General features: G+C 43.9%; 3 protein-coding genes across 4 annotated transcripts; 1 reads left to right on the top strand and 2 right to left on the bottom strand.

Annotated features, from left to right (window-relative positions):
• The first annotated feature begins 1,037 nt into the window (after positions 1–1,037).
• On the top strand, positions 1,038–9,398 carry PRORP (protein only RNase P catalytic subunit). Its single transcript, XM_032947889.2, has 8 exons — positions 1,038–1,776; positions 4,692–5,255; positions 5,516–5,563; positions 6,387–6,522; positions 7,124–7,231; positions 7,705–7,853; positions 8,053–8,248; positions 8,812–9,398. Exons 1-8 carry the CDS (start codon positions 1,361–1,363, stop codon positions 8,980–8,982), a joined length of 1,788 nt encoding a protein of 595 aa, XP_032803780.1. The 5' UTR covers positions 1,038–1,360; the 3' UTR covers positions 8,983–9,398.
• On the bottom strand, positions 9,317–16,190 carry SLC35B2 (solute carrier family 35 member B2). Its single transcript, XM_032947890.1, has 5 exons — positions 15,896–16,190; positions 13,695–13,891; positions 13,321–13,478; positions 11,502–11,798; positions 9,317–11,027 (listed from the first exon to the last, which is right to left on the bottom strand). Exons 1-5 carry the CDS (start codon positions 15,898–15,900, stop codon positions 10,389–10,391), a joined length of 1,296 nt encoding a protein of 431 aa, XP_032803781.1. The 5' UTR covers positions 15,901–16,190; the 3' UTR covers positions 9,317–10,388.
• Positions 16,191–21,094: 4,904 nt separating this feature from the next.
• On the bottom strand, positions 21,095–25,225 carry LOC116939477 (NF-kappa-B inhibitor epsilon-like). Of its 2 annotated transcripts, XM_032947892.2 has the most exons (6): positions 24,588–25,223; positions 24,313–24,418; positions 23,285–23,525; positions 22,977–23,065; positions 22,308–22,553; positions 21,095–21,743 (listed from the first exon to the last, which is right to left on the bottom strand). In XM_032947892.2, exons 1-6 carry the CDS (start codon positions 25,100–25,102, stop codon positions 21,681–21,683), a joined length of 1,260 nt encoding a protein of 419 aa, XP_032803783.1. In that variant the 5' UTR covers positions 25,103–25,223; the 3' UTR covers positions 21,095–21,680. The 2 variants fall into 2 exon arrangements, with proteins under 2 accessions (XP_032803783.1, XP_032803782.1); XM_032947891.2 differs by lacking the exon at positions 21,095–21,743 and having other exon boundaries at positions 22,088–22,553; positions 24,588–25,225.
• Between the last annotated feature and the right edge of the window lie 1,868 nt (positions 25,226–27,093).

Genomic DNA, 27,093 nt, shown 5'->3' with positions numbered 1-27,093 from the left:
GGTGGTTCAATATGACATGGGAGACTTACAAATCCACTGGGCTGGGAGGTGGCCAGGAGATGGCAGGGCAACTATTAAAAACGTACCATTAGCCATGAAACTTACCGTAATTGTTATATTTATTCACACCTATGATACGTCTATCGCATTATACATGTGCAATATATTTTATTCATGATAGTTCTATGTAATTGTTAATATAAACGCGGCAGCCACGAGACAGCTTACTTAATCACGAATCGAGACAATTGAGAGTGGCTGATGGTTACACAACTAAGAATTGTGCGAAGCTTTGAATGTTATTCCCTCAGATGTGTGGGATTTCTGTGGGTTCTTCGGCCTCCTATATAAAGCCAAACAGTCATGGAATTGGCCAAACATACCAATGTAGGATCCTCCTGGAAATGGAGGTCTTAAATCTCTGTGAAACTTTCCTGGTTAAATAACATTCAAAACTCGGGGACTGAAACACGCAGAACAGGGGGAAGGTTTTCCTTAAGAGCGCCAATTAGGGTAAGACTCCTTTAGGATCAGAAACAGTCTTTTTCATTCCGGTTAACCCCTTATCAGTTCCTTATTACAGACCAATTCAGACCTTATTGGTCACCCCGTGCCCTTATAAATCTCAAAGTTCATCCTACAAAGTTCCATCACAACAGAGAAACACAAAACACATTTTTTTGCCCGTATTGAAACGGCTGTACGCCGTATGGACGTGAAAACTAAATTTCCCTGTACAAGAATACGGGTAAACAGTATGGGTTGACAGGGATGTGTTTTTTGACGAACTTGTTGAGTTTGTTGGTTGACTTCGCTTGTGCACCAGCGCCGCCAAATGTCTAAACAGAGCAGAACTCAACACAGGCACCAGGCTGCTTACAGAGCACCAGAGAAGGGACTGGTTCGGTTGAGAGCCTCCAATAGGATAGGTAGAACGCTTATAAGGGCCATAAACATTGATCCTTTTAAGACCGCCCCCACCCCCGCCCCGCCCGTGACGGGTTCCTTTAAGATCCCGAAACGTCCGGCATCCCTTTAAGAGACCCACAATGCATCTCGGCGCCACCCGCGGGTCCACCACGTGTTGTTCGCTGCTGCTGCTGCCACTGCTGCCACTGCACCTACTCGGATGAGACCTCTCGTCTCTTCCTTCACCCCAGTTTTTAAGTAAACACTTTTCTCTCGCAAATCGCCCCAAACTCGGCGGTCTCCCCCTGCCAAGTGCCGCCACGCGTTTCCATTATCGGCGGTCGGACTCGCCCGGCCCTACCCGTCCCGTGGATTGCCCGGGGTTAATTGTTGGATTCCCCGAGGCTCTGGTCTCTCGGTGCTGCATCTCGCCGTCTCTCCTCGCCACGGCATGGCGTGGCGGGCACAGGGCCTCTCCCTCCGCGCCCTACGCCGGCTGTGGCCCCGAGGTCCGGGCAGCCACGCGGCCGTCGCCTCCCCGTGCGGCTCCGTGGTGCCGGCCAGGGGCGACTGCACCCCGCCGCGGGCAGGCAAAGCCAAGCAGTCGTTCTTCACGAACGTGGTGAGGCCCATTGAGGAGGAGAAGAAGAAGAAGAAGGGACAGTTCATTGCCAACGCCGTCTCGCCGCAGACGCCTGGTGGACGCGAGCAACAGCAGCAGCAGAAATATCAGCAGCAGGAAGACCCACAGTGGACGAAGCAAGATCAGCAAAAGCAGCAATACCAGAGGTCTACGGTAGAGGCACCGGACCAACCTCTGAGCCCAGCGGATTGGGCAGCCCTGAAGAAAGAGGCCAACAACCCAAGGTTGGTCTTGCCTGGGGAGATGTTGCTGGGCTGATGGGTGACCCGGTGGGCCAGGGGGTTCATCACGGCGATGTCAGAAATACTGAGCCGCTCCCGTTGGTATATGTCAGTGCTGCTTTCTACACGTGGTTATAGAGTGTAGGAGATGATGGTCACAGTCTGGTCATCCATGACTGAACAAACCACTCTTCCTGTACTTACATTTGGTGTGTCACTTAATTTGGCTTATCCAAACTTTTGAGGGTTTAAATATTTGGTTTAATTGATGATATGTGATGGGCACTATCCAGGTGATGCATACACGTGTCGCAAGTGCAGATAGGCAATTTAAGGACCTTGGAAGTTGTTATGTAATTCATCTTTCAGGTAAGTTTTCTATCTCGGGGTGATGTGAGAGTTCAAAATGTATTTATGACACTTCTTATTACATTAGTTTTTTATATATATGAGCCACATTGTTCATGACATGACCCTGTTGGCAGGATTCTATTTTTTATGATTACAAAAAATGTTACCAATTAAACTAAACGCCAAATAATTCGCCAAAAATGCATACAAACATGCCACCCCATGTGTTATTTTTTAGAATGATAGCAAAGCCCAGAGAGACACTGAAACACGCTCTCTGTGTACTGTTAACAAATATACAGGACTAGCCTTTCGCCTGGCCAAGGACGGCTGTATTGCAGTAAATCTTAAACTTGCAAGCGAAAAGCAGACTGCGACGTGATATTGCATACATTCGTTATTATTTTATTGTTTCCCTTCTACGTGGTGATTTTACCGAAAGAACCAAGAATATGAATCCCTGCAGTCACGAAAGCTTTAAATCAAAATCTATTCATGATTATTAATTAAGGGGGCTGGTCTACGTTCATGATTATTAATTAGGGGGGCTGGTCTACGTGGAGTGACGTCACGAGCGTTGCACACAGACATTCCTGGCTCATAGTAGGTAAACGAATGGGGGGGGGGGTGTCCATTTGGAAGACGTCACTTGCTCATGAATATTAATGAGGGGGGCTGTTTGATGTGGAGTGACGTCACTTGCTCATTATTAGTGAGGGGGGATTACTCCATATTGAGTGACGTCACCCGCTCATGATCATTAATGAGGGGTGGGGGGTGTCCATTTGGAGGACGTCACCTGCTCATGAATATTAATAAGGGGGGCTGGCCAATGTGGAGTGACGTCACGAGCGTTAAGGACAGACATTCCTGTGTGATTATAGTAGGTACTAGCTTTTTTGCCCGTCCAAGGACGGGTGTATATTGCAGTAAATCTGAAAGTATATATATGAAACTACTGTGGTAGTAGTTACATTGTTAGAAACCAAACGCCATGTCTCGGACCGCATTCGTGAACACAAAGCAGACCTTAAACACGGTAGGACCAACACCTCGGCCGTGGCAGATCATTGTTATAATTCAGTAGGCTCACATGACATTGACTTTTCCAAGACAGAGGTTCTTTGTAAACCATCTGGCTACCATGAGAGATTCGTTCATGAGGCTATCCACATTTACAAGCACAGAGACAATTTCAACCGAGAACATGGATTCTGGCTTAGCAATCATTGGAAAGATTTGATAAACCATTTCAGGTCTTAATTGATTGTTCACGCTTACAGTGGCTTTCAGACAGCATACATTAATTTTTCGTCTCCCCCCTTCTCTTTTCAGAACATAGATGGACTAGTCCTTCTAAATAAACTGACGAATCGCTGCGCGTGGTGCTAACGTTTTTCATAAATAAATAAATATGCCGTTTAAAAATCAATACATTAATGCAAACCGACACACCTGATGACGACCGTTTGTGTTATGGTCGAAACGGCGTGAGAATTTTTATTGTTTCATATATATTTTAATATTTTATTGTTTCCCTTCAACGTGACTTTACCGAAAGAGCTAAGAATCTGAAATATTCATTAGAAAAATTGTTCAGCTCATGATTATTGAGGGGGGGGGGGGTGTCCCATGTGGAGTGACGTCACCCGCTAATGGTTATTGTGGAGGGGTGTGGCATGTGGAGTGACGTCACCCACTCATTAATGAAGGGAGGGGTGCAACATGTAGCGTGCGCGACCTTGTGCGTTCGTGTAAAAATCCATGTGGAGTGACGTCACACGGGGGGTGGGCCTCATGTGGAGTGACGTCACGTGCGGGACAGACAGACATTTCTGGGTGATTATAGTAGGTAATATGATGCAGTGTGTCACATTGCTGTGTTTACATGAAGAGTCGGGGGGAAATAAAAGTCAAGGCGGCCCCATACTCAAATACCTACTGCACCACTCACAACTGTTGGCTAACCTGAGCTAGTCGTGGATTTTCCACGTTTACTTGTTGATGACTTATCTAGATAGCACAACCACAACGAAAACTGTCTCCCTTAAAAATATGGACCCCTTCATCAATTCACTGCTTGATGAGAGTCTTCAAAATGCGTTAGTGCAGAGGGTTCTTTAAATGACGATCGTGAAAGTTGGTGAAGAAGAAAGGCCCAGGATCTATCACCACTGACATTAGTTTGATGCCGGGACGAGAATCCAAGTCACTGGGTTAACGGTCAGCTTCTGTTAACCCACTGAGACATTAATTTGTGTTAGGTGTAGCCGTAGCATAACCAATATAGTTAACTTTCCATTTTTAATATTCCATTAAAATATTTACTGCACATTAGCATATACAGACATGCTCTTGCATAGCATGTGTGAGTGTATACTCCTCACTGGCCCTGTGGCAGCAGGGTCGATTAGAGAGAAGCGTGTTTTGCCTTTAACATTTGTGAAAGTTTGCTTTAGAGTCACTTGTATGCACTTACCCCCCATCCTGAGATTGTAATGTCCCCCCTTTAAACAAGGTTACCATGCAAGGTTGACTAACACCGCATGTTATGCGTTACTCCACAGGTTTGAGTCCATAGTCATTGAAAAACTAATTGAGACCCGCGGAGACCTGGACATTGCCAAGTCGCTGCTTAACTTCGTGGCGCTGGAGAGTGGTGACGTTTCCTACGGCATGCTGCTACCGTACCTTCGCTTGTGCGTGGCCAACCAGAACGGATCCGAGTTTCTGGATGTGTACAAAATCATGCGTGATCGTTACTCCATCCTCGAGGACACGGCGTATACCTTCGCCATCCGCGGGCTGTGCATGACGGAGCGCTGGCGAGAAAGCTTGGCTTTGCTGGAGGAGATGAACAGCATCCTGCATCCTGCAGCGGTGAACTACACGGACATTGTAAAGGCGGCATTGGCCAGATGCGATGTTGAGCTGGCTTTTCGGCTCTATGCAGAAATGCTGCAGAAGGACCTCCTGCCACAAGATTCGATGCTGCAGGCGTTTTTTGAGCTGCGCGGAGAGTTGGCCGAGACCAACCGGGATAAACTGGAGGGAATTCTGCAGTACCTACGGCACAGTCAAACCTTTCCTTCCGAGAAGCTGGCCAGGAGTATTGGCGACTGGTTTGAAAGGTACACGGCATGGCTTGCGTTGTGCACATTGGTTAAGTGCATGTTTATCGATAATGAGCAGGCACCTAAGGGGTACTTTGAATGTCATAATTGTATTCTGGAATTTTTGCATGAGCAACACCTCTGGTGGATGTCATTTTTTAAAGTTTACAGAGGGAATGCTTATGCTGTAATGTCACCTAATTATTTTGAGTTATCAAAAAAAATGTTTATGAAATGTATAAAAAATATGAATACATGTCATTGTATTTGTTTTTCAGCTTTAAAGAGGAGAAATGGAAAGCAAGATACATTCACATCCTACCACAGTGTGTTGTTTTAAGTATTCCCATAAAAATAAATCGACCTAAATTTTCCCATTATCAGATCTCGGAAGCTAGTAATGTTGAGCCCCATTATTGAATGGGAGACCACGGGTGGCTTACCAGGTGTTACAGGTGTTAGGTTTGGGAGGTGTCCGGGCAATGATCGTACAGGAATCTGATACATTCAACGTTTTGAGTCTGTCTGGACTGAAGCTATGCCATTCGTGTGGAGTTTTGAGTGTTATTCCCCTGCTCTGCATGAGTTTTCTTTGGGTACTTTTGTGTTTCCTTCCACTTGAGCAAACATTCGCATTGGCCAAATTTCCCAATGCAGGAATATCCTGAAAAAGTCCTGAGGAAAGTAAAACATGTTTTATTTTTTATAATCATGGTTTTTATAACATTGATGTGTATGATTATTATTATTTAGACAATTCAACATGCATGCAATACAAACCATACATCTTTGGAGATTACACCTGGTACTGTGCTAACATAAGTGTGGTGCTCAGCAGCTTTTGCAGTGACGGTCAAGTCGGACTTTCAAATTCCTTTGGTGGGCTACACATAACTCAAAGGCCTAATGCAGTGACAGAAGATGCGGAGCCTGCTAAATTAAAAAAAAGATGTCAATTTGAATTGTCCCTTTTTAATACCCGATCAGTGCGACCAAGATGTAGTGATGGTTAAATATCGTTTGTGGGCCATTTTGAAGCAGTATGAAATGAAGTAGCGGTGGAGTATCGAGCCCACAGTAATGTAAGTTGCTTACCCTTGTGCTAGAGTTTGCGAGTGTGCTAGGGTAGAGCTGCTGTGTTGTTGCCAGGGCAGAACACTGTCCGAGTTGCGGTGAGAACCTGGAGTCGATCTATCTGACGGAGGGCGAGTACAAGCAGTTACAGGAATGCATCATGAACGACGTCATCAAGGGGCATGACATCTATCGCAAGACCACACCCGCTGTGAGCAACGCACATGCTCCACACCGGCACGTGTAAGCAATAGGGCGCTGCTACTGCTGTCATGCAATACATGCATAGAATCATGTGCGTAAACGTGTATTATACAGCATAGAGAATAGATGCTGTCAAATCTCTCTCCGTGGTGCTAACGTTAAAAATAACCGCCACTTTTTTCAAATTTTCTTGTTGTGGTTTTCACACCTGATGATGATTGCTTGTTGCAGTCGAAACGTCGTGATAATTTTATTGTTTTATATTTTTATTATTTTATTGTTTCCCTTCTACGTGACTTTACCGAAAGAACCAAGAATATGAATCCCTGCAGTCACGAAAGCTTTAAATCAAAGAATAGATGCTGTATGTCGCAGTTGGTTCACGTAAACCCTGCGGCCATTTGAGGTGCAACATATATGGCAAAACAAAATAATATTCTTGAATCGAATATTGACTACAAATTGTAATAATTCATTCAATCAAGAGGGGGCTTGTAGATAAATGCCCACTCTGTAACCTTACTGTACTAGTTGTGTAATTAAATAAAATGGCACGTTGAGGCTAACATGTAGATTATGAAAATCTCTGCTCCCACTGTCGTTTCCAGGAGCTGGCACGCTTTCAGCGGCACATTGCCAGCAACGGTCCCTATGACGTGGTGGTGGACAGCCTCAACGTCTCTCACATCAGTGGCAAATATGCTCAATCACAGATCGTAAGCCTTGCATTGTCATAAGGATTACAAGCTCTATTCTAAATTATTATTGGCTGCTGTGTAATATTTTACACGCGTCTGCCATTGGTGTAGCAATAATCCGATAGGAATCTTCTAATTGTACGAGAATAAGTTGAAAACTGCAGTGCTTTATTTTCTTTAAAGCCCATTTAGATGTACTGTTTTACATAGAGCTGGTAAAAATAGTTGCAGGGATGTATACAAGTCTTACATTTACAATATTATAATTTTCACAATTTGGGATTTAAGGTAAATGCATGCTCGTGTGGGTCTACTCTTCTAAATCATGCCACATGATATTTAACATGCAATAACTGTGCCAATTACTCACAAACATTACGTTAACGATGGGAAATGAAACCGAGGTAAATCAGCAATGACATGTCGAGTTGCGGTGTTGTCAATGGCTGGAAGACTGATATTTACCAATCTGGTGCTTTTCTCACGTGCAGCTCATGGATGTGGTGTCTCACCTAGCTGAACACGGGAAGCAGGTGCTGGTGCTGGGCCGGCGACACATGCTCAAAAACTCTAACTCCTGGCTTCGTGAGCACATGAATATCGTGAGGACGCAAGCAGACTGCTTCTTAATGGAAAACATGTAAAGCAACGCAATTCCTCTACGTGCTACATCACCGTCAGCTATGCAGGCTTGTTTTGATTAATTGAACTCATGAGAAATTGGGTATTCAATTTGGTTAGCTACAGTGTGATTCACATTTAGTTTATGCAGGGCTTTAATTTATCTGGAGGAAATATTTCTCCATATCCACCCCACCCCTTCAACACGATGCTTGCAGTTCCAAGGACGATCCTTTCCTGCTCTACGCGTGCCTGCACTCCGGAAACCACTGTTGGTTCGTGACGCGTGACCTGCTACGCGACCACTGCGCGCGCCTCACAGAGCCCAATATGCGACACCTCTTCCGCAAGTGGCAGCGTGGACACCAGCTGGTGTTGGAGACCTACATCCCCAAGGGACAAATCATTTTTAAGGTACCTAAAACTGTCACTGCATGAGCAGGTCAGCACTTGGCCTGTTTGTTTAGGCCAACTTTTCCATTAGTGGCTGTATTTTTCCAATTGCAAGGTCTAAAATATCTGCTGTCTAAATGAACCAACTTTAATGTATACGTTAGTATTAGGCACGGTTTAAGGTTGAACAAAAAGCACAGGACATAATTTATACAACATGCTTTCCAGTCTTGGTAACCTATTAATGCTTTTCATTTACCGGTAGATATACTGTATGACCCACGGATTACGGAAGATCCAGTAATAATGATTGACCATGTCTCTAACTCGTGTCTTTCTACTCTGGCCATTCTCTAATCATAGTGCACATCTTCTCTTTGTATAGCAGCATTTTATGTTTTGCTCAATATATGTTCTTTCTTTCTTTGTACTTTAGTATGACGATTACATGAGGTAAACCGCTTCAAGTACATTCTCAATCCCTTTTTAAACATTAAATAAAATCAATAGAAATTCAACTGTGGATAAAATTTGAACTATTGAACGTTTAGATGAAGCTTGTTAATTATGCAATGTGTTTGCAGACGGTGCCGTCTTTCGATACGGTTTTGCAGACAACGACAAAGAGCTGGCACATCCCATACGACAAGGATGGGATCGAGAGGTCCCACATTCAGGTCCCTGGAAACTGGGTGTGCATGCACAAACAAAAATCGCAAAGACGACTTCATAACTTACTTAAAGACTCAGAATGACAAAATAGCCTCACTGGCTCGTAATTTCAGAGAGAAACAATTGTGGAAAAGGTGTGCAATTAGACATGGTTTACCGTCTAGCCTTTATTTTACATGCACTGATAATTATGCTGTATTTGCAGTTGTTCATACAAAATAATACCCAGTCAAGTTGAAAATGTTAAACTGTACATATTGTGTGCAAAGCATTCACGTACTTTTAATTATACAATTATAGATATACACATTTTACAGTCATTTTGTGGGTTTTTGGTTTCTTTGTGGAAACGTACGTACTTCTGCAGAAATGGTTATGTTAACAGCAGCACCACCACACATTGTTACGCACCAATAGTTCTGTTGGTACAACGTTTTATTTTGTGCATATTAATTTGCAGCAACTGACATTCAGTAGGGATTAAAAATATATCAATGCATTCTCTACTTAGTATTCTTTTTTTAAAATAGAAGAGTAAATGTATACAACTCCCCACGACAAGAACCGAAAGCACTCTGGAAGTTTAAAGCACGTTGATAAAACATCCACACCATCACCCACTCCAAACACAGCAAAACAGTACCAAAAATATTGCATATTGGACAAAATGAGCAAGTGTGCAGTTATTGTTTTTAAATGCCTGCTTTTCCTAGCTCTAAGTTATAACCGGACGTGACAATGTACAGTCGGCAATACAATAGTCTAGGAGGCACTGATGTGCAAAGAAATGTAAATGAGTACAAACAAACCGTATCATTTTAAGAGCAAAGTATTTTTAACAGCACTTGCCAAAGCTGATTATTTAGCAAATTTAGTATTTTGCAATAAAAATGTTAACTATAAAACAGGAAATGGTCGAATAAAAACGAATCCTGGGCTGGATGTACATGTGAGAAACATGGCAAACTAATGAATTTTTAAACTTTCAATTATACACCCGTGAGACTACAGCATTATTGTTTGTGTAATACACATTTTTCAGAACTCAAAGAAAAGGAAATCGTTATGACTATTTTTTGTTACAGCAGGGCTGTAGTAAAGCACAGCATCTGTCCATTAACATTGCCAGTTAAAGCTTGCTGTAGTTCCTCCCAACAGCCACTTTGCTGTCAAAGGTACCCTTCAAAAAGGGTAAATTGGGTAAACAAGACAGGAGGAGGAGCTTCAAACAAGGGTACATCATAAGATCAGGGAACTCAGGATATCCACGTAATGATTGCTGCCAGCTCCAAAGCAGCCATGTTCATCATCCATCTAGGTTGCTTTTTTTTAAATTCTGCAATGAGTAAAGAAGTTTCAGCTCAGGACTGTTACCCAATACTTATAGGAACCTTTCACCAGACACCAAAGGTGGGGGGAGAGGAAGTGAAAGTAAATTACACCAGTAAAAAATAACAAATGAATGTCTTCCACTTGAAAAACAGAAAAGCTAAACTCGTTGCACGACGGGCAGCGGCTGGCGGGCCGCACTACGCTTGCGGCGTCCACGTGCATATACCCGCAGGAATAGTGCAAGAAATACTACGCCCACCCCGAAAACACCCACCAGGCCCATGTGGTGTCCGTATATGAGGCAGGACAGCAGAATGGCCAGGGCCTGCCGCGTAGTCATGATGAGTGTGAATATGGCAGCTCCAAAGTGATTGATGGTGTAGAAGATGAAGAGCTGTCCGCTCGCCGAGCACATGGACAGCAGCAGCGCGTGCAATGCGAAGTCGGAGTGACGCGACATGAACGACAGCCCCTCAAGCAGGGCGCCTTGCTCAAGCAGAGAGCACGTCGTCAGCAGACACGAGAACAAATTTACACCAAACATCATTTGCACGGAAGACATGCGGTACTTGAAGAGGGCATCTTGCCAGTTAGATGTGAAGCTGTCGAAGAGGATGTATCCAGCGAGGATGACGAGGCCAGAGAAGGTAGTGACTGTTGAGGAGTGCTTCTCTTCGCTGTTGGAAGAGAGCAGGAACATGCTGACGCCCACCGAGATGAGCCCAGCCGTGAGGTACTCCCAGTGCTCGTACGTCTTGTGTGACACCAGCTTCCCCATCAGCATAACAGGAATTACCTATGACACAGCGTGACACAAGGTGTACATGTGGACTTAATGAAAATCTCTTGGTCTACCGCAAGCGTTAATGGAACTTTGGGGGTTAAACGCTGAAAGCCATTTTAGCGTTTTGCAAAATTTACTTTAGGCAACATGGTTGTTTATTGTAGCCAGAAAGAAAAAAGCGACCTACAATTAAATCTATAAATATTATTTTGACTAATTGAGTTGCATTGATTTGGATTACTGCATGCTTATATGATCTCTTGTGTGTGAGGGGACATGAACCAAGAAGATGGAGTGATGAGATCATATTCTTGGTTCTTTCGGTAAAGTCACGTTGAAGGGAAACAATAAAATAATAAAATATGAGATCAGTTCATGTGCAGGTGCTGGATCGTGAAAGGTAGTGACAGCTTGGGGAGGCCTTCGTCCAGCATTGGATTGCTCATGGATGGTGATGTGATCTCTAGCTAGAAGAATTGACTTTACCTTTGAAGCCTTAGCCAGCACTTGTGTGGGGAAGCTGACGAACTTGAGGGCCTCATACTGGCACCAGCTGCTGAGGATGTTCGACATGGAGCAGAAGGAGTACTTGTACATGGGAGCGCCATGTCGGGGCTGCTTGGTTATTGCACAGCAGAGGCCAGAAATGGCCAGCGCCAGGATGCGGTTCATGAAGACCATGAACTGCGAGTCACGGAATGTTTCACCACCGCCCTCCTCGCCCTTCCCATACTCGCGCGTCATGACACGCTCTTGTAGCACACCCCACGTCAGGTACGACACCTTCAAAGGCAAGGGGGCAGCAATGCAGAAAGAAAATGCAGACATCAGGAGTTTACAAAATAGTATTTTAAGTGCCTAGGACTGGGTGTGGATAAGAAACATGCTTGAGGGCAGTATTGTGATCGTCAAAGTTCCATTTTTCTACAGTACTGCTTTACCAGTTTACTCAATGAGTGGCAGGTTATCAACATCAGTTTTTGCTCTCAATTTGCAAGTTATAGTTGTTAAATGATATATAGCTTCAATGTCTTAATATCTTTGCGAGAGCAATTAATATTGACAACAGACTACGGCTTTGATCAGATCAACCGGAATGCATTTGATCCGTCCAGACCTCGGACAATGAACAAGCCTGACATTTTGGGCAGTAGACGGCAGTGCAGGAAAACCCATTATGTATTCCCCCACCTTTAACCGGCACTGACCAGATTGGTGAAGTATGGACAATTAACCCTCACTGACTGCACAGCGTGGCGAGGCCCTCATCCAGCAATAAATAGTGCAACACTTAAGGTTGTTAATTTTGTTTTCTTGGATGAAAACAGCATGCGTCTTTCTAACAAAAATCAAGGCTTAAAAGCCATACTAGAGTGTGCAATGGTTGTGGCACTAACAGATTAAACCATTCAATTTGCTTTCAAAAGTAATGGAGATTAGTGCTGTTTCAAGTTCCAAGGGCAAGTATAAAACGGCAGACTAATAATGCATTTACTTTGGAAGCTACACATTTGCAAAACCTTAAAGGTTAAGATTTTACTTAATAAATGTTCACCGATACTGCACCATAGCTGTTTGCAAGCTAAAAACTCAAGTTACATCGAAATATATTTCACATTATTTGATTTTGTAAATGTATGTATGTTGCACTTCTATCGCACCATACGTAGCAGTTAATATTAAAGCTGTAATATTGCAGTTGTAATGTGAGTTGGAGACAATAGTCCAGTCTGTAACCTTTGGGACCCTAAAAGTGCCAACCTTGAATGTACAATACTATATTACCATCAACCTATTTTAGACCACGCAACAGGAAAAGCCAATGTAGACAAAGCTACAGCTAAGGTGTTCCAAGAGTAAATGTATGCTCATGCTAAACGTGATAACGCTTGAGTTTGCTTGGATTTTTTTTATCCCAAAATTGTTAATTATTTTGGGGTGCAATTTGGTGCCAGTGTTTCCAGACAATCATGGACAGACCCAATTCCATATGCAAGGACCATGGAGTGCTATTTTAAAGTAAAATTCAAAGTAACCATATACAGTCGAACAATGATCCTGTTTACTCATTTTTATTACACATACAGCGAATGCTTCGGAGGCATATCCAGTTCGTGAAATATGCAGAAATGTATATCTACATTAAGTTCACAATGCTTATTCTGCTGGTCTTAATAAATTCACCCATTTACCCTCTACTACAACAGTAATTGTTCAGCTCATCAGCCAATGCTCCATCTTAACCAGCAGCTCTCCTCGAGATGTATGCCCGAATACTGAGTTGCATCATGGCTGCAGTTCTCACCTGCAGCCCAGTGATGCACATGATGAGCCGGGCAGCCTGCTTGGCTGTGGAGCTCTCGACTGCCTCTGACACTAGCGTGGCCGATTCCCCCACAGTGCCCGTCTTGTCCTCGTTTCCAAAGACGCACGCACGCACCAAGGGAAAGCATTTGCCATGCCCTGCACAAAGATCACACGTGCCACGCTCCTGTATGAAGCTCTGTTTTGCTTAATGTCGCAAGAATCTCACTATTTTCATAGGTACGCCACCAGGCTTTTTTTATACATGACCTTTGCAGAAAATTTAAGAAAAGCAAAATGAGTATGCTACAATAAAGCTTCATTTTAAAACAATATTGTACCAAATGAAGGTAAAAATAAATAGGCATAACAAACCTGTCTCCAGGTAGTTACGGTGCTTTAGGTAACGGATAAGTAGATATCCAGGTAGGATTATGGTACTGTATCCAGCCATATTTATGACGAGCCGAAAAACCCAGAAGTCTGTCCATGATTCTTCCAGACTCTCTTCAGTGCTCACAACCGTGGGCCACAGCATGGCCATGACCAGTCCCAGCCACAGGCCTTCAGACCTGTGCATATGTTAATGGGAAACAGGTTACAATTTGTAAAATATATTTTACAGTGCATACACAAACAATCTTATATTTATTTAATGTAATTGCTTTGCACATTAATACAAATAATTTGAAAAACAATATAAATTTAATAAGAGTGCACAGACAACAATGATATCAACACTATTATTCCATGTCAACATGGAATCCTAACATGCTATTTAAATATAGCTAGTCAAACATATTGATGGAATTAATCCATTCACCAGCTGGATGTTGCACTTCACATTACTCATAAGCTGTGTTGAAATCTGACCAAAGCAAGATGAATTAAAACTCTGTACGAAAGTAACCCTCCCCCTATTGGATGTCATGTCTAAATATGAGTTGGTGATGATGTAACATTTTCAGTTTGGACAAGCAGAACATACGACAGAGAAAATGCACTAACGGGAATGGTTCACCTCAAAGTAAAAATCCTAAATCAATAAACTTAAGTAACTGAATATTTTCCAAAAAAAAATAGCCAATGCACTGCATAACTTGAATATGATTTTATATTTGACCTAAATACCTATTTTAGGTGTTACTCGTGTAACTTTGCATACACGCAGAATATGAATAATCAACCGTATATATTTTTTCACAAAACTACCTTATGGACACTGCCCTGCACACCCTCAAATATTGCAGTTGAAACGCACATTTAAAGAGACGAAATATTTGTCTTTCGTCCAGACCAGCCTATTATCTAATGCACAACTATGTACTATACAGTATTTAAAGTACCGTCATTTTGGGAACTCAATAGATCATCTTCTTAACAAGCAAGCTCTGCATTGTACACGTGTATTTCTCTTGAATGCCACAACTCTGAGTTAATTCAAACGTGTACATACATTTCTAGTAAATATATTATTGGACTATAGAATTTATGAGCGGTTGAGTTTATAAAGCAGGGTTGGCACCGAATGTATCCAACGTACGTGGCACCTAATCGGAGGTGAGTTTTACATAACCGCTTACCATACACGTGTACAATAAATACAAAACATAGGCCAGTTTGTGCAAACACGAGCACATCTCCAATGCCCAAGAGCTGGCACGTGGATTCACAATATCTATGAAGGCAAGAAAGGTTTACCTATCAGTGGGCGACTTGGATGGACGAGCATTCGCTTTTTTCTCATTGGTAGCACACACACAACAATACATTTTTCCCAATCAAGCACATGCGCTCGATAACAGATCAGCATTGTAGAGCAAAGATCCACAACGGGGTGTTTGTCCTTTGGTCATGTCCTTATTTAACACCGTAAAATTCTGCATTTCCTTATTGACAGACGGAGGAGCTGTCTGCGTCAATGCTCTTAAAAGTTCAGCTAAATAGAATTGCCTTCGGCTCTGCAAACGACCTCGGCTTGCAGTTCTCCAATACCATGCGTCACATGTCCTGCCCAGTCCAGAATCATTCCGCAGATGTCACCGGGGTCAGACCACTCCTGCTGCACATACCTGCTGAAAGGCAATTATGATAAGGTAGAATCCTGCGGGGGTGATGATGAAATCGAGAACCTGCAATGAATGTCCGAACTACGTGAAGCCGGCGTAGAGAAGTTCTCAAAACTCCCCTCTTGCACTTTAAAACTAATCAAAGCCTAGTTGCCCCAAAGTCCAGCATAAGCAATAAATCACAACTGCTCAACGACTTCACTTAGAATGTATAACTCGCTCACACTCGCCACTGGCTGCAACATCTCAAAATGGGCATTGGTTGACCCCGAGTGAGGTGGGTTCTCTCTGGGGGGCCCCCTAGCTCCAGTTCCCTCTGTAACCCCTGGGTCCGCACACAAGTTCCCCGAGTTGCCCACGGAAGGCGATGTTCAAACTGAGGTGCTCGCAAGATTCCGCTCGAAAAGCTCCGGGGCCTTTCTATGTACCCTGGACGGTCCCCGGTCCCCTCTCGACCCCGAGTTCCCATCGGGTGTCTCCCCGGACCCCCGCGACAGCCCCACTCACCCCATATCGGTGCGCACCGCTCCCGAGACCCCCTCTTCGTGCTGCGTCCGTCCGGGTCGAGCCACGGGCGCGCTCAGGCCCCGCGGCCCGTGTTACCCACACGTCTGCTGTCACTAATCTTATTATCGCTGCTATTATTTCAATCTGCACCGGCAATTAATTACCTAACGCTGATAACAATGGGCCGCCGCTAATTGAGCGGAGAGCCGTGACGCTGTTGCTGCCGCCACCGCCGCCGTTTACTGTACGCAGCCACGAGTGGAGACAGCGACGTGACGTCATCGCGCAACAGCCCCGCGCGTTGCGTGGTGACGTCACCGATCGGTTTATTGGTTTGTGGGCGAGACCACGCGTCATTACGCACGGCGTCGTGTCGTCATCGCGCAGAGCCCGCCCCCCTCTGCCACCAACCCCCGAGGACCCCCGGAACGTCCGGCGAATGCGAGGGCGTCACCGGCTGACGGCCACGTGGGCAAGCTGCCACGTGCGTGAGCTCACGTCTCGCGGTGGCTTTGAAAGCCGCAAGGGATGGGACCCCAACACGTGCACTCTTGTCAATTAAACTTATCTAAACATCTGAAAAGCTGAAGGGTGTCTGTAACAACTCGGCTGGCTCTTCCCATTATGTATATGTTGCTCTCTCGAGAGTCAGGTCGTTTGATTGACTCAGTGTAGTGCCGGAAAAGAACGCAGAAACTGACAATTGTGTTTTTGGTCTTGATTTGAAGCTTTTTGTGTTTTTAGAGAAATGTTTGATAAAAATAGAAGTAAAAAAACGAATGCGTGAATGTTTTAAGTAAGATCTGCTAGATCGGCGTATGTTACGCTGGGTACAGCTAGTATACTCATTGTTTTTTTCGGTAAAGTCACGTATGTAGAAATACAATACAATTATATTAAAACAAAAAACAATCACGACGTTTCGATCACAACGCAAGCGATCTTCATCAGGTGTCAAGAACAAATCACGGAGGTAAATACAACAAAAAGATGAGAGATGAGAATTCAACAAACATGAAAAAACATGTGAAGCACATCCAGTCAGGCCAACAACACAGTTAGACACTTCCAGACACTTCCTGGCGGACCACGAATAATAATATTATTAATAATACGGTCACATACACCTTCCTTATTAATAATATTATTCGTGTAAATTATTCGTGTAAATTATTCGTGTAATAATATTAATAATATTCGTGTTCCGCCTGGAAGTGTCTGGAAGTGTCTAACTGTGTTGTTGGCCTGAGTGGATGTGCTTCACATAATGTTTATTCATGTTTGTTGAATTCTCATCTCTCATCTTTTTGTTGTATTTACCTCCGTGATTTGTTCTTGACACCTGATGAAGATCGCTTGCGTTGTGATCGAAACGTCGTGATTGTTTTTTGTTTTAATATAATTTTATTGTATTTGAACATACGTGACTTTACCGAAAAAAACAATGAGTAATTTTATGCAGTCACGAAAGCTTTAATACTTTATTACAGCTAGTATATTTTATTTATTTAAGGGGCGCCACGGTGGTGTGATGTTATTTTCGTCGCCAGGTTAGCAGGAAATCGGGGCTTGGATCGCGAGCCTGACGCATGTGTATTTGGAGTTTGCGTGCCTCTCACCCCGTGGTCACGTGGATTTTTGTTTCTATGGATCCTCCGGTTTTCCCTTCACATTTAGAAACATGCATTTAGATTGTTTAGATTATTTTGCTGCTATACATTTTCACATAAGCCGCTTTGTGGCCAGGTTCCTTCTGAAAAATAAACTCATAGCTTAGTGGGCCTTACCTGATAAGATAAATAAAAAAGTTAAATTTTATTTGTATACAATTTTTGAAGCAATTTGTTTTCATTTCCTATAATTTGTACTCCTATCGTGTTTCGTTTTGTTTGTCGTAACGTCCCTAACTGTACATCTGTGAAATATAGCTCATCAAATCCCTCCAGTATAAATATTCTGATTCTGAGACGAATACGGTCACATACACCTTCCAAATTGTAAGACGCCAGTTGTTGCTTTAAGACACTGGAGGGAAATTCTGTGGGTATCGTAATATAGAGAATGCAGTATCTGTTTGGGACTATGCAGATGTAATGCTCACGTGGAAAATCAATCAACGTGTATTTGTAACACGGAAAGTCCTATTTCGCCAGTTACCCGGCTAGTCTGCAAGGGTGATCTGTGGTGCATGAACTCAGAAGAACGACAACATCAATTGATGCATGCGTACAGAAAAAAGGCAACAAATAACGAGAAAAATCCCAACAGATTGTGCAGGCCGGAAGATGTGATGTGGAAGTTGACATAAAATAACTTTGGGGAATTGTGAATTGTCCCTCAATGGTATCCTCATGCATCATGCCACGAGTGGACTGTTATGTCTAGTATATGTCAAAAGCTATTTCAATTTGGAGTGATGTCTTGCTCAATTAACATTTGTATATGACTGCTATGAAGTAACTTGATACATAAAAATACATTAAAGTACTCCTAAAATCGTATTCACTTAAAAATGGTTTATTACAGTAATGCACTAGGCGTTAAACCAATACAATGTACCTTGGTTAAGCCGTGTTCTTTATGTTATACAATATAATATAATCACTTAAGGTGCTTTATGCAGTCGGCGCTGCTTCCTTTGAACCAGTGCCTAACACACGAAAATCTTGGTTTTCTCGGATCAGTATTTATCTTACAATTAACATGTCAAAACGTTGCGAGGATAACGTTATTTAATGGAGGTAAATTTGCCCGTCTGTGCCACATTCTTTATTCCGAAGATACTGAGAGACTGGATCATTCTTTATTTTTTTCCCCGTCTTGATCATGGCAATGCCTTGTTCTCCAGAGCCCCGAGTATCCTCCTTGTAGACTGCAGTGTCAAACATTCAGCCGCCCGGGTGTTCACGCATACTCCTCTTCAGGATCAGAATTTACTTATGCTCATGCCTCTGCATTTGGCTTCCAGTTCACATCAGCATTGATTTTAAGATTTCCCTCCTTTTGTGCAAGGCTTTAATTTGGCTTGCTCCCATATATCCAGGAGCCAATTTAGCTGCACTCCATTGAGATATTCCGATCGTGCCCTACTCAACGTGGCGTCCAGGTTCTGGAATTCTTTGCCCTTGGAGGTTAACTCGAAATCGATAGAGACTTGAGTCCCGGTTGAAGACACCTATTTAACTCGCCTTTTGCCCGTCCAAGGACGGGTGTATTGCAGTAAATCTGAAACTTGTAAGCGAAAAGCAGACCACGACGTGATATTTCATTGCATCAATTCGTGAGCAATTTGTAAAGGCGCGGTGACACAGACTTATTTCATGTAAAGGTTATAATCCATTGTTCATCATGACGTCCTTTTTACTTTGATGTCTCAACAGCGTGACGGAGATCACGTGATGACGTGAGGGTTCTGCCTTTGTAGTGAGGGTTGTCAGTTGACGCCGAGGAGGGGGGGGGGAGAAGGCGCCTCGCCCCCCCCATGTGGAGTAACGTCACCCGCTAATTATTATTAATGAGGGGGTGGGCTGTTCGATGTGTAGTGACGTCACCTCATGATTATTAATTGCGGAGGGTGCTCCATGTGGAGTGACGTCACATGCTCATGATTATTGAGGGGGGGGGGTCAATGTAGAGGACGTAACCTGTTCATGAGGGGGGCTGGTCGACGTTGAGTGACGTCACGAGCGTTGCACACAGATTCTTGGCTCATGGCGGGGGGGGGGTGGCTACCTGCTCATGATTATTAATGAGGGTGGGGGTGGTACTCCATAGTGACGTCACCCGCTCATGAATATTAATGAGGGGGGCTGGTCGATGTGGAGTGCCGTCAGGAGCGTTGACAGACATTCCTGGGTGATTATAGTCGGTATAAGGCCTCTCTCGTTGTTTTTCTTGCCTCTAAGTCATTCTCTCCCCGGTTACTTTCCACATTTACATGCACGGCACTTTGTAAATATAAATTATTACACGTGCAACCCTTTTGTTGATCCATTGCTGGATAAAGGCCTCCACACCACGTGAGGGATGAACGCGGGATCAGTTTTTGGCAGAGCAGTCCAATTTACTTCACTGCCCTCTGCTGCCCATCCCACAGCTTCGCAGCCTATGCTAACGTTTTGGTGCATGGTCCTATCCAAGCAGTATAGGCGCATTGTATGCGGTATTCGTGATATTTTCATCTTTAATTAATCCAACTGCAATGATTTAAGCATCTGGTAATACTGTATAGCAACGTATTGTACATCTTAAACATTAAGTTTGTACAGTGTGTTTTAAATAAAAAAAACCGGTGCACGCAATTTCAAAAGAATGTTTATTAACAGTTTGGTATTGTGAGCCATGCTATTGCACACGTACAGCCCTTTTGTTGATCTACGCCTGGATAAGCAAACTCTCCACTTCGTGTATGGTCAAGTAAACTCTCATATCCACTGTCAAGGGAGCATAAACCATCGCACCCTCTTGGCTGTCCATCGAACAGACGGGCCACTTCATCGCGCTTTCAGAGGCGCTTCTGCAGCCGTCTGGATTGCTCTTCCTTCCGATATTAGGAAGCCACTTTTAAATCTACATTGAAAACTAATTTCTTTAGAATTGCGTTGTGTTTAGTTTGTCGTCCTTCCCCCGCACCTCCGATTAATACGGTTAGCTATGTATAGTGCGAAAGAAGTTCAACTCACATATGTACATTGTACTCTATTACATTTAAAACATGCTAAAATGAATGGAGAAAAATAAACTACTGAATAAACACCTAATTCGTTGTCTATACGGACAAGCGAAACACTGCAAAATGTAAGCTTAAAAAAATTACACAAAAGGTATAGAGCATTCATTTTCCATTACCTTCGAAAAAATGCTGATCCAATTGTTTGTGAAAAATGGTCAATAAGTAAATGTAACGTTTGTGTACTAAAATTGGAATAGTCATAAATACAACAATGTACTATGTTTAATGAATCACCTATATTTACCTGTACAGAATAGAGGTATGCTACGTACTTGTAATAATACCAATTTCATTGAAGCATGCGGTGGGAATCATAGCAATGTAAATCTGTACATATAAAAACAAAGTATTGTGTAATGCAATACATCCCAAATTGCGATATTTTCAATGCATGAGATCTAGTTTAAACATAACCAAATTATAGTATTACTTCTAACCTATATTTTCTAAACAAATAAGTATCTAAACGACCATTAAACATGCATTAATGATTTAAATGGCAAAATCAGCCTTAGATAAAGTTATATTCACTCATACGTTTTAAACTGACAAGTGTGCATTTGTGCAAAGTACTGGACCTAGAGCGAGCTATTAACATGCATGCTCCAGTAAAAAATGAACTGAGTTTTAGGGTGAATTTGTTGATCTCTTGAAAATCCTGCAAAATTAAACAGTACTGTACATGACAACGTGTAAATATCCAACCATCACATCTGCCCGGACCAATCAACTGCCCCACCCAGTGAAATATTTGTGCATGGTGCAACGGCATTTTCTACAGATGTTCACAAATTTAACTTTTTCATGTAGCAATATACAATATTCCTCATCTCACAAACATGCACTTACTTGTAAAGGACAGAAAATCATATATCCCAGTTTAAACCATTTTGCCATGTATTTGTCCAGCGACCGATTTGTGCATGGTGTAACTGTCATTCACATATCCAACATTTTTACATATCCGCCTATACCTCCATCCCCAACGAGTTTAGATATGTGATGTTGTACTTCAGAGGTTGGGGATATAAGTAACAAAACACGATTAATTAATTAAAAAGTGTTCTTCACCAGGTGGCCTTCAATTGTGAAGTCATCATAAGCAAACAGGGACATCTGCAAAGAGATTTATAACATGCATTTTAAAGACTAGAAAAGTTACAATTTGTTTATGTAAATATTTACATAGTGAACACATCGCTTTAAATATCACTGTATTAACCTGAACTTATAAACAATGTACATAAAATAAACTGTACCTAATTACATGTTAAGCATGTACTTGAATATCGTTACCCCATGACTGCCGTGTCATGTTCACCTATACACATTAGAATGGCAAAAATCGGGGTAAAAATCACCCCAACGACTGACGCAGATTACATCACCAATGTTATCTGTGGCCAGGAAGTGAACTTGGGCAGCAGAATTTATGGTACTGTGCGCAAACCACTGGACAACCACTTCCCCCAATCATATTAATATTTATACTTGGTTAAAACAGGTTTAAATGTAAATTAACTAGTCATTTTAGAAAATACACAGGCGTTCGCGACATTTACAACCATTTACAAGATATTTACCGAAACTTCCCATGACTCATTATTTCCTACTGTAGTATAGTTTGCATAATTCCACAACTTGCGACCCAAATACTTGTTGATAAAGCGCATTACGCACCCCATGATCATCGGCGAGGTCGAGTGGCGAATCGTACTCCAGGTTGGGTAGGGTGGCGTCTGCTCCCAGACGCATTAGCAATTTTGCCAAATCGACCAACCTCCTCCCAACAGCCTGGTGCAGGGGAGTGCATCCGTTGTACATGATGGCATTGACCTGAGCTCCGAGCTCGACAAGACGTGCCACCATCACGCCGTCACCCTGTTCCACGGCCATATGCAGTGGTGTCCGGCCACTCTTGGGATCCTGCAGTTGAGAGTATGCATGAGATAAACTTTTGAAAAGATCATATTAAGCTAGTTACCTGTTCATTATACTCCCCTCACTCCCCCCTCCCTCCCTCCAAAATTTCCCCTACCCAAATTATCCAGGTTGCGTAAAGGCCCTTTGCAAAAAAGGAAATACGCCAAGTCATCCATACCTTTGCCGAACATCCTTGTGCTATTTTTACCTGCTCCTCACGTGTGACTCAGTGAGAGCTTACTTCTAGAAGCAATACAATTGATGCCAGATTCTACACATCAGGTCTCTTTATACTTAATTTGCAAATGTATTATCCTTGTTTTTACTTTATCCGAGACATTCCTCCTCTCAGATAAATTGCGAGTTCACTGTATGGTGTCATAGATGTCATTATTGAATAATTACGTGACAAATGCTAAGCCTTACCTTTGCTTCAATGTTAGCTCCTTTTCTGACGAGGTAATCCACTAATTTTACATTGGAGTTCAGCACTGCCACATGTAAGCATGTGGAGCCTGCAACAAGCAAACATTGCAACATTTGTTAAGACCATGGCATTATTTATTTATTTGTTGCACTTAAGGAACTTGATGTCTCTGAAATGTGGAAACCAAAACAACACAAATAAGTATATAACTAAAAAAATATATATCAGTTCCCAGGTTGTAATGTACATTTCATACATGGACAAAGCCTACAGAAACATCATGTTTTTGTTTGGCCTTAATTCTTACCTTTGTAGTTCAGTATCTCCATGCCTGATGGGACAATTATAGGACTTGATGTATTGATGGGTATCTCATCGGGAGAGAGTTGATCAGTCAGTGCCCAAACGGCTTCGAGGCTCTGCTGTGCACAAGCCAAGTGCAGTGGGGTGTTTCCACGCAGGTCCTGAAGACACATGTTGGCTCCAGCAAGCACCAGCGACCGTGCCAATCGCCACTCGTCTGTTACTACAGCCAGGTGCAGTGGTGTCTGAAAGAGAAGCAGAAATAAATGGATTTGAGTTCACACCGGATCTCCGGTCTCATTTTTTCGCATTGGCCACCATCAAGCAACGACGGTTGTCATAGGGTGGTGGCGTTATGCTGTGAGCGGCAGTGCATTATAATCCAATGGTATACTGTACTTATCTGTTCCCAGGTATCTGTTGAAGTATTATTAAATTAACTCAAAAGATCATGGCAATGCCCTCATCCAAGTTCTGGATTCACAAAAGGGTTGCACATGTACGCTTATATCATGCAATTAATTTACCCAGGAAACTGAGTATCGTGACAGCTATTGCGGGTTCTAAATTTAGATGTTTGACCAGCGATTTAGTTTTTCATGCGAGAGGAAACTAAGATTACCGGACAGTAACACGGGAAAAACCCCACGAATTAAATGGATTAGTTCAGCACTGCCACCTCCTGGCCAAATCGCGCAACACGAGTTTTGTAAACAACAAAAGAACGCATATAATGTACACACTAGTAATTTTGGGTACATATTCTTGGTTCTTTCGGTAAAGTCACGTAGAATGGAAACAATAAAATAATAAAAACATAAAAAATAAAATTCTCACGACGTTTCGACTGCAACACAAGCAATCATCATCAGGTGTGAAAAACACAGCAAGATAATTTTATTGTTTTATATTTTTATTATTTTATTGTTTCCCTTCTACGTGACTTTACCGAAAGAACCAAAAAAATGAATCCCTGCAGTCACGAAAGCTTTAAATCAAAATGTAATTTGGGGTATTTTACAAATACACCACCTGCATCAAATAGTTTTGCTGATCGATGAGACATCTGTTCACGTCCTTGTAGAGTACGTGCAGTGCGATATCCGGCGCTCCGTGGATTATAGCTTGATGCAAAAACCTGAGAGCGCGTACAAAATTACGAAACGCTTTTAACGGACATTTACAAACAACACAAGTCCCGTAAAAAAATGGTAAAACCGTGTTCCTATATTTTGGAATTCACGCATCCCACCGCAACCTTACAAATACGACCACACATCTCTCACTGCGTGGGGGGGCGACCTTACGTGTCTCCATCCTCGTCCGCTTCCGCGGCAATGACAGCTGCCCAGCGGTCGTTCAATTGTGCGGAGCAGCCGAAGCCGCAGACCCCTGGCTTCGACTCAAAGTCCGTGCTGGCGTCGGCGAGTCTCTCCGCCTCGCGCGGATCCACGTCTCTGCCGGAGACAGCTGCCCTCCTCCTCAGCTCCGTCTGCAGGTCTGCTTCGCACATGGAACCGACGGCCGAGTCCGTGCTCGAGAATGTACCGCCACAAGAGTCCACGCCGGCGGCGAGGTAAGAGCCCGGGTACGTGCCAGGCTGGGGGCCCGTTTCTTTGCCACGGCGGCAGTCGTCGTGCCGGGTGCCCAGCTGAGCGCAAGCCGGCGTGCCGTCGACGCCGAGGCGCGACACGCCGGCCCTGATGCTCTCCACGTCCGCCTCGCACAAGGAGCCGATGCCAGAGTCGCACGCCTCGTCCGCCGCCGGGGCCGGGGCCGCCTTCGAGTCCTGGCCCTGGACATCTCCACGAGAGACACTCATCTTGTCTGGACACTCCTGCTCGACGCCTCTCCTTGTCCTCCTCTCCACCTTATCCCGTGGCCCCCCTCGGTCCTTCTGCCACCCCCACCACACACACACTGTGTCGCCTTCTCGCCTTTACCGCCGACTCCAAGCCGAGCCCGGGGCCTCAACGACGATGGCGACAGCGGCGGCCGCGAACATCGCCCGGGCGCATCGCCAACACTTCGCCTGGACGCTCGCCCTGTGCCTCCGATGGAGCGACGAGGAAGCCGACGGGAAGTTAACCGACGAGTCGTAACGAAGGTAACGAAGGTGGTAACAATGGTATATTAAAAAAGAGAGAGATGAGGGTAACCGGGCTAAAACGGCGTCGCAATATCAAAGTGCCTCGCCCGCCTGGGTTTTCCCGAGCGCTATTAATAGCGCGGCCAATAGCAGCGCGCCTTGCTGGCGCGACGGGATTTTTGTTTTAGATCAGCGTCGCCGTCTCCTATTGGTCAACAGCACCGCGTGGGGAATTCCCAGGGATGAGGGGAGGGGGGCAAGGGGGAGTGGGCCTGAGGGGGACTGAGGGGGATTGAGGGGAGGGGGATTGAGGGGAGGGGGACTGAGGGGAGGGGGCAAGGGGGAGGGGGACTGAGGGGAGGGGGACTGAGGGGGACTGAGGGGAGGGGGACTGAGGGGGATTGAGGGGAGGGGGATTGAGGGGAGGGGCCCTTCATTCGTGTCGTGAATAATTAAAGTTAAAATAATGAACCCTCCCAGGTGGACTTCTGCACAAATCTGGCTGTCGCCTGATGAAGCTAGTTGTAACTACTGGCGAAACGTCGTACTCAAGATTGTAAATGCTGTGGCTTGGCTCTCCTACACACACCACGCTGTGTTGCTGTACTGGTGACGAATTGGCCACGTTCTGTTTACGTGACAAACCTCACTAGTTGGCTGTGTCGGGTGGTGGCGGATTTAACGACACATTTATATGTTTAGGCGATCTAACCCAAAAAAACATCGATTATGAACCTTCCCGTGTCTGTCTATGCATGTAAAACAATACTGCAGTGGGTTTTTTTGGGGATGTGCGTTGCTAGCATTACAGATTGTAACGTTACAACCATTTGGTTTTACAGATTTAGGAGCTCTTCCAGGCATTATGTACGTGCGAGTTTACTTGTCAGTCAATACAATTCAATAAATTGTCTCTGGACATGGTTTAAGGTACTATGTATTAACGTTCCTGCATCAGTTTTATACGTCTTATAAAGGCACTTGGTGAATTGTCTAGTCACATTTTGGCTACTCTTGGTCTGTGTAGTGACAGCTGACGACTCTGTGAGGTTTGTTCTGGGACGATAGGTTTCAAGGAGTTGGCAACAATGGGAGGGGACATTTGGAATAATGAGAGGCGTGGAGATGATTCAGAGCGGATGAGGGGAGGTGAGGTTGCATGAAGAAATAAACAAAACGCAAATCATCAGAGTCAGACACGGAGATACACAGCAACAGAATATCTTTTCAGAAATGTGGATTGGAGACGTGCAATATGCATAAGTGCAAACGTATAAACCATATCTTTTCAGGTGACAGTTAACCATGAATATTAACCAGAGGAAATTATTGAATAAATGGATGTTTATGGTGGAACGTGTCTAATCACCTGCCTCGAACCTGTGGGTTTTGGACAGAATTCAGACCGACCAGATATGCACATCCGATCTCTGGGAACATTTTGATCTCCCGAAACACCGAGACCAGCTCGACCCTCCACGAACTAGTCTCAAATCCCAGAAACCAATCTGGGATCGCATGAAGACAATAAGATGAAACGGGGTCAACCGGCGGACGCTGTCGAATTCTGCAGAGGTTCCTAATAAAAGCCTCACCGAGGGCTCCACCACTGCTCCGCACGGCTTTGATCTGCAAAGAGAACTTTGGTGGCTCCATCAACCGCTTGAGAACAGCGACCGGTCACTGTTGCACACACCTCTCACACAACTGGAAACCCACAGATG

Source organism: Petromyzon marinus, chromosome 6 (genome assembly GCF_048934315.1).
Source record: "Petromyzon marinus isolate PM22_M1 ecotype Great Lakes invasive population chromosome 6, UKy_Petmar_22M1.pri1.0, whole genome shotgun sequence".
Classification (NCBI taxonomy): Eukaryota; Metazoa; Chordata; class Hyperoartia; order Petromyzontiformes; family Petromyzontidae; genus Petromyzon; species Petromyzon marinus.
Note: the sequence above shows the minus strand (reverse complement) of the source record. Positions and strands in the feature narration are given on the sequence as shown.

What these genes read in the sequence shown, in the direction of transcription:
- SLC35B2 (XM_032947890.1), bottom strand. An exon ending in CCGTAACTACCTGGAGACAG is followed by an intron (nt 13,479 to 13,694) that starts GTTTGTTATGCC and finishes ATCTTTGTGCAG; the next exon opens with GGCATGGCAAATGCTTTCCC. An exon ending in TGCTGGCTAAGGCTTCAAAG is followed by an intron (nt 11,028 to 11,501) that starts GTAAAGTCAATT and finishes GCTGTGTCATAG; the next exon opens with GTAATTCCTGTTATGCTGAT.
- LOC116939477 (XM_032947891.2), bottom strand. Translation starts at nt 25,102, where the DNA reads ATGAGTGTCTCTCGTGGAGATGTCCAGGGCCAGGACTCGAAGGCGGCC. An exon ending in GCGGACGAGGATGGAGACAC is followed by an intron (nt 24,419 to 24,587) that starts GTAAGGTCGCCC and finishes ACGCGCTCTCAG; the next exon opens with GTTTTTGCATCAAGCTATAA. An exon ending in GAGCTAACATTGAAGCAAAG is followed by an intron (nt 22,554 to 22,976) that starts GTAAGGCTTAGC and finishes TCTCAACTGCAG; the next exon opens with GATCCCAAGAGTGGCCGGAC.
- PRORP (XM_032947889.2), top strand. Translation starts at nt 1,361, where the DNA reads ATGGCGTGGCGGGCACAGGGCCTCTCCCTCCGCGCCCTACGCCGGCTG. An exon ending in AATATGCTCAATCACAGATC is followed by an intron (nt 7,232 to 7,704) that starts GTAAGCCTTGCA and finishes TCTCACGTGCAG; the next exon opens with CTCATGGATGTGGTGTCTCA. An exon ending in TGCTTCTTAATGGAAAACAT is followed by an intron (nt 7,854 to 8,052) that starts GTAAAGCAACGC and finishes CGATGCTTGCAG; the next exon opens with TTCCAAGGACGATCCTTTCC.